We start from the raw sequence: 7,305 nt of genomic DNA on the forward strand, positions 1-7,305 counted from the left end.
CACAGCCACCACCAGCTTCCCAGCTATGGAAGGGATGAGAGCTTGCAGCAAAAGCCCTTGCGTGAAACCACTCTCAAACTCCCGCACCCTTTAGCCCTCATTGCTTTGCCTCCCGGTCTGGAGCAGGGAACTGACCTTCCCTCTGAAGGGTACTGGCCAGCTAACCGCCTCTGCTTGCTCTGTCCCAGGTGAGAGATCCTGGGACACCAAACGAGGCACAGGACTGGCCCCTCTTCCAGCCAGACCAGGGCCCTTTCCACTGCCTTTCACTCTTCTTTCCCTGGAGGGCAGCTGATTGGATTTGCTAAGAGCCAATTTTGAAATTTTACATCACAGAACCACGTTAGCAAAACTGACTCCACCCAAATGGCTTCAAGTCCACAAAGCCCATTGTTGGGCAAATGTCTCTACTTCTGTGCCATTTACCTCATTCAAATTAAGATCTTGCCACACTTAAGCTAGGCCCTATCTGCAACAAAAGTGACTCGGAGCTGCTGCAGCAATCATTTCAGCTAGGAGAGTCACAGACACTGAAGCCAAAACCTGACTGCATCCTCCATGCTTTGGAAAACCAAAACATTGTTTTGCCTCATTTAGCTACATAATTGCTTTGGAGGACTTAGGGCATAATAAAGAATATTTTTAAATAATTTTGATTTTTTCACTTCCTTATAAGTAACATGTTCTATTGCCACTTTAGATCCTTAAAGTTACATCTGACCCTCCTGTAAAAAAACACCATACACCAGAGTCTACCTTTATAAAAGCTAGAAACATTCTTTAACATGTGTCTGTAACAAAAACTGAAAGGCTTTTTCCCTTATGAAACTCTGAATGGGTGTTGTTTCGTTAAAGAGAAATCCCAAAAGAATTTGGGTCGGAGTACAAAGGGAGATATCAAATATAATTTTAAGCAGTTTAAATATTTTGTTGTAAATATTTAATTTTTGTTTGCTAAAGCCATTAAAGTAAGACAGGAAGAACACAGGTCTGTGTTCCCCAAACACCTCCAGGGCAGCAGTTTCAATTTCACCTGCAGCGCTTGTTCAAAAACACAAATTTCCAAGCCCCACCCCCAGAGATTCTGACTCAGAAAATCCAGGGTGGGGCCCAGGAATCTTTTTAAGTACCCCAAATAATTCCAGGGCAAAACTAAATGTAGAAAACAATTACTAAGTAAATAGGAATTTAAACGCTGCTGTTTAGTCCTAAACTAGTCTCAGTGCAATCCTAAGAATTGCCGGGGCACAGATCCGAGGTGAGACCCAGTGATTTTTTTTAAGAGCATTCCGGGTAAAGTTGGGAACTGCTGTTTAGTCCTAAACTCGTCTCAGTGCAATCCTAAGAATTGCCAGGGCACAGATCCGAGGTGAGACCCAGTGATTTTTTTTAAGAGCATTCCGGGTAAAGTTGGGAAGCATTAGAGTGGGAAAATGCTTTCTTTACTTGAGGAAAACTGAGTTTCGATCACAGTTTTACAGAAACTAACTCTGTGATCTTCACAAAGACCCTGGCATGTCCGTCTTCAGCAGCGCCAATAGCTCCCAGGTGTGCCCTGTGGCTGAAATAAGCCCAGATACAATTAAGGGGCATTAGAAGAGCAAGAGGACACAGAAAGAGGACAGTTAAGCAAAGGAAAATCAGTGTACACAGCAGCATGTAGCACGTTATGACGAGTTTCAGTTTTTACAGACGATTTAAAAAGCAACTTAAATGCCGTGGGCACAGGGATACAAGAAACCACTGGCTTCTCAGTTTTTCTGATCAGTTAGAAATGCATATATACAGTAACTCTGATAAAAATCTGGAAACAGAACAATTAAAAGTTCTTCAAACCAAAACTTCTTGCGTTTACTTGGGTTAAATTAACCATAAAATATATATATATCTTAATTAAGGGGTTTGTAAGGTACTTAAGTTTGTCATTTTGTTGACATTTAAATATAACTTCCTCTAAAAAAATTATTCTTAGGTATCAACTAACTAAACTGAACTGTTGGTTTAGATTATTGCATTACCAGATAAGATAAAATTTGAGATAATTTAGCAGAGAGCAACCCACTAACTTAGAAGGAGTCTATGCTGTTTTAACACTTACCCCTGAGGCTGTAGGTTGTGTTGTAGGGGAAGTATTTTTGCTGCAATCATCTGAGTTAGAAGAGGTGGAAGTTGGTGTCATAGGAACGGAATTATTGCTATTACCTGCAACAGTCAAAATTAACCTTATAAATATACATACACTGTACTGTTGAGGTTGGCAAATACTTTACAATAAAATGGCATTTTATTATATTTACCAGAGCAAGTCTTTGACTTATTTATGTTCTTAGGTTTTCGTTTCCTGGTTTGAATTCCCTCTTTTTTCATAGCAAGCGGTCGAGGCACCTAAACAATTTTCATGTAACAGTTTAATAAATATTTTATTGGAAAAAAAAAAAAAAACCAAAGACCCAACGTTGGTACTGAAATCCCTCACTTAAAAGAATCTGGCATAAACTTCCATCCAATTTTTATACACATTTAATAGATTCCAAGTGCACAAAGTCTACACTTTCTCCATCAAATGCAGAGATTCCTTCACAGAAAATGGGTGCTTTGCCAAGGAGAATTTAACTCCTTTTACTTAACGCTTATTGTTTGAAGGAACTTCAATTATACAGTAAATACATATTGAATAAATATTTTTTATTTCAAAGAGATCATGTATTCTTTTCCTCCTATGTTAAGGGCATTTTTCTTTTTAAGGCTGAGGTATTCCTAATATTTTGTGCAATCCTTTTAAATGAAGTATCCAATCTTTCTAACTATAGTATCAAATGTATTACTCCTTTGTACAAATGTCTTTGATTGCACTCAAAATATTTATAAGTTAAGACATAAACTAGTTATTGTGCATTTCTAGTTGATTTATTTAACTGTGCACAGCTTTAAAAATGGTTATTACTCCTTTGTACAAATGTCTTTGATTGCACTCAAAATATTTATAAGTTAAGATATAAACTAGTTATTGTGCATTTCTAGTTGATTTATTTAACTGTGCACAGCTTTAAAAATGGTTACTACTATGCTATCAACTCTAAATTGCACATTTTTCATATTCTGATATATCTTAAATTGGAATATGTCTTACAATGGAAATTTGTGATCGCTTAATTGGCCACATTTTAGGGTTTTTATTGATACATAAGATAATAGTTTATATTATAATAATATCTTAGATTCACTAAAGTGCATATATATATTCAGATTTTTCTCTTTCCTACCCTTTCATTTGCTGAATTTTTAAAAACTGAAACCATGCACAAGCCAGGTATTAAATGTATATACATGTGAACAGAATAAATGGCGCACCCCATGGAGTTTCATGTAGAGTCCACAAGCATTGCACACGGGTTCACCCTCGGCATTTCTGCGCCATAAGGTGGTGGTTGTGGTATGACAGTTGGCACAGGACAATCCAAGCCGCCGAGATGAAGGCTAGGAAACAGCACAAGAAAGTAAGTAGGAAAATATAAATGATTTTTATGTGTATGCTACATACATACATTAACGTATCCCATCCCTATCATCAACAAGCATGTACCTGGTTTATTATAAAGTATCCCTTGAGAAGAAAATTTGAAGCATAATTAGGTTGGCCTTTCTGGACCAAGAAACTTGAGATTTGCATAGAATGCTGGATCACATACATTTGATTTGCTCCTCCAGCATATTACCATATAATCCCATGCAAAGCTTTAACCAGCATCATAACATGCAGAGTTTCACCACTGGTTTCTTCTCCACGAATTTAGTTCCCTAGTTATTGGTTTTGTTTTGGTTTTTTTTAAGCGGAATTAGAATATTTTCTAAAAGTTGCCCAAATAGAGTTATATTCAGAAATACACCAGAAGTAACAATACAACTGGACATTAACACGAGTCCCCCCTCTTCTGACTATGGACATCACTTGCCATACACTGGTGTCACAGGTCTGAGATATGAGAGTCAATAAAAAGCAATCACAAACCACCTGCCAGTGTGCTAAATGGCTTTGGGCAGTCCTCATTTCACATGAAAACTGGAGACAATCAGGTATATTTCTCAGATTATGTGTAGAGGCGATTATGTATATTTCTCAGATTATGTGTGGAGGAATAAACCAGAGACTTGAGAAGGGCCTACATGCATTAATGGAAACAGATCTTAGAAAAGGTATAAAATTTGTGTAAAGAGAGATATTCTAATACATTCCATAATTATCATCATGATTGTCTGCTGCCTGAATTTGTTTTTTTCATTTTACAAAGGATGCAAGCAAATCTTACAACATTGTTTTAATGTTGCATTGTCTTATATACAGTGATACTACTTTATTTTATTTGCCCTGTCAGTACCATACTCAACTTTTGTTCATATAAAGGGTTAATCAGTATTACCAGGAAAGGCCACCTGTCTGGCAGTCACTCCTATTTCCATGTTTCTTTTATGCATGTAACATCCTTAAAGGGAATGTATTTCCTCTAAGTTACTAGATGTGAATTATAAAGAATGAGAACTTAAGCTAGTATAATTTCTTCCCCAAAATATAAAATTTGTTTTAAAATTATCAAATTTAAATCTTTTAAATTTGTCTTAAATTGCTATAAAAATTGTACCATTACTTCGGTAAAGAAAAAAAAAAACTATGAGAAAAATTTAGCAAGTTGAAAATTACAAAATTGGGCAACTTAGTTATACCAATTACTTTAAGAAAAGAAATTATAAAGAATGGACAAAAAAAATATAAGTCGAGCGTTACTGAATATTCACAGATTAGAGGACAGAGATTTCCAAATTCTTTGCTGGCAAATTTAAAAGATGAAATTGAATTTTGCATTTACAGTTCACATCCTGTTGAATTACTTTAGCATCACACTTTACAGCCAAGTAGAGGACAGATATTTCCAAATTCTTTGCTGGCAAATTTAAAAGATGAAACTGAATTTTGCATTTACAGTTCACATCCTGTTGAATTACTTTAGCATCACACTTTACAGCCAAGTTATAAAAACAAAGAGACACTGGGAAGACTTTAGCACTACATCACTTCTAAGAAGTCAGTGCTAAGAATCAACTTGACTTGTGGTTGAAATGAATATGCTTGGCTGATAGAACTATTCGGGGAATTGCTTTGCTAAAATGATGAAAACATATTAAGAAGACCTTACACATCAGGGCTCCTTTTCTTTTTTCTTTTCCTCTTTGCGGTTAAAAGAAAACAATTTTCTAGAGGAGCATTCCTTTCTCTTCATAAATGTGAAATCAGTAAAGGAGGGACAGGAAGGTTCGTTTTATAAATGGGCCATTTATGACAGTTTCCAGTGGAATTTGGAGCCAATGTGAAGCAAACTTGTTATCAGAATTCGCCATTATAACAAAGAACTTTATGACTGTCAACTGCAGATCATAAGTGAAGCCAGTCCTCATAAACATGTGAAATAAAGGTGAATGGGTTATAAAAGTTCCTTGTAACAAGCGATCTCAGTTGTATTCCTCACTGACAAGGAATTCAAGTTACACCATAAATCTCCTATTTTGCAATGTATTGCAAGTTCAAATTCACAGTGATTGGTTCTGTACTGCTGGCTAAACAAGCTTGGGTTCAACATTCTGTTTCTGAGAACTAAGCTAGATCCATCAAAACCATAAATAAGAAGCACAGAAGAACCAATTGATCGTGACACACCCTACAATTGGTATATCATTTATAACCCATTTACAAAGCATATTGGCTGACCTTGGTTACTGCCAAGACACCTGCCACACAGAAAGAAAACTGGTTCAGAAATGTTAAAAACTGTTTTCTTTCTGGGAACAGTTTTTTTTTTTTTTAACTGGTAAGTGCAAAAAACAAATGGCACAATCTAAATGTGGGTGTTACTAGATCAAATGTATAATACAACTAGAACATAAATGGTTACTATTCCACCAGGTTTTTTGTTCAGTCTGGAGAAAATGTTACCTTTCAGACTTGGCTAGTACTCAACTCAGTGCGCCTTTTCTAAAAAATAATAATAATCAGTTCCTTTGTTTATCCATTATCTAATACATGAAAATAAAGTTTCTTGGAACTTTTTCCAGGGACTAATTTTTCTTCTTCAGTGTGATGCATGCAATAAAAATGAAAACCATAGGGACACTTTACACACTGAAGTTAAGGGTGCCCTTTAAAGAAAAATTTAATCTGGGGGGGCGGGGGTTGTAACAAGTTTAAGGCACATACACTCATTAAATTAACCTTGGCCACTTTATTTTAAATGCATTAAAAACAAAACAACCGTAAAACTAATTGCTTCTCTTTAAGGTGTCAGACTTACACTGTGATGCAATTTCACTCTAATCTATTTAACACCAACAACACGTGTAGCATTTGTTCCTGCTAATTAGAGTATAACAATTAAATAAATTACTCGGATACTTAAAACGTCTGGCATCTAACTGTAAAATATTTTACTTTAAAAAGGTATTAGACTATGAGTACTAGGCTAAACAAATGTTAGCCTTACAGTGAAGTCTGTGAAAGCATTAATTTATTTTCTCTAATCACTGCAGCGGTAAACACCCTCTCCTGCTTATTAGCACACATAACAATGACAGCACGGGACTGATCCTGGAAGAAAATCAGAATTCCCATATTTTAAAACATGGTAAACCCGGCTGGAGTTGGTGAAAATCCTCAGCTTGAGAAGAACATACAGACTTCGCGTTTTCTCACGTTCTGTGTTGTTCTCTGAACAGCCAGATTTCAAAATAACAAAGGTTAGAGTAAATAAATTTTCACCAGACTCAAGGGCAGATGGAATTTGGGGCTAAACCTGTCTCTCTGCGAGAACGGGTGGGTGGTGTGTTTCCGTTTGGGAGGAAATATGTATAAGTGCGCATGGTTTTTCAAGAATAAAATCCAAACTAGACCAAAGAGAAAAAAAAATCCTTCCTTAACGTGGCGTCAGTCTTTTTACTCAGCTTTTCTGCAGAGGTTATCACCATACCAGCTTCTTGTATATCCCTCCAGAATTATTTCAGTGCACTGGCAAGTACATGTAGAGATATGAAAATGTAGGTTTTTGTACTTTTTTTAAATGGCAGGGCACTGTTTTGGGGGATTTTTTGGTTGGGTTTTTTTTTTTTTTTTTTTTTTTTAGGGACGTCATTCCCCACGTGTGAACACAGGGACAGGCTATTTGGCTTCCCAGACGCCGGTTTCGGGGTGACATTCCCCGGTCGCCCGCGGGTGAACGCCGGGAGTGGCCGGGGAGTGTGTGGCACCGCTGGGTCCCTACGCCG

General features: G+C 36.7%; 1 protein-coding gene across 1 annotated transcript in view; it reads right to left on the reverse strand.

Annotated features, from left to right (window-relative positions):
• Positions 1-3,560, reverse strand: part of LOC103585923 (transcription factor GATA-6-like) — a 20,281-nt gene extending 16,721 nt beyond the window's left edge. Inside the window, exons 1-4 of the mRNA XM_008567027.1 lie at positions 3,546-3,560; positions 3,352-3,477; positions 2,298-2,385; positions 2,099-2,202 (exon numbers count right to left, since the gene is read on the reverse strand). Coding sequence (XP_008565249.1) covers positions 2,099-2,202; positions 2,298-2,385; positions 3,352-3,477; positions 3,546-3,560 — 333 coding nt within the window. The remainder of the gene's footprint in view (positions 1-2,098; positions 2,203-2,297; positions 2,386-3,351; positions 3,478-3,545) is intronic.
• Between the last annotated feature and the right edge of the window lie 3,745 nt (positions 3,561-7,305).

Source organism: Galeopterus variegatus, unplaced genomic scaffold, assembly GCF_000696425.1.
Source record: "Galeopterus variegatus unplaced genomic scaffold, G_variegatus-3.0.2 Scaffold285, whole genome shotgun sequence".
Taxonomy (NCBI): domain Eukaryota; kingdom Metazoa; phylum Chordata; class Mammalia; order Dermoptera; family Cynocephalidae; genus Galeopterus; species Galeopterus variegatus.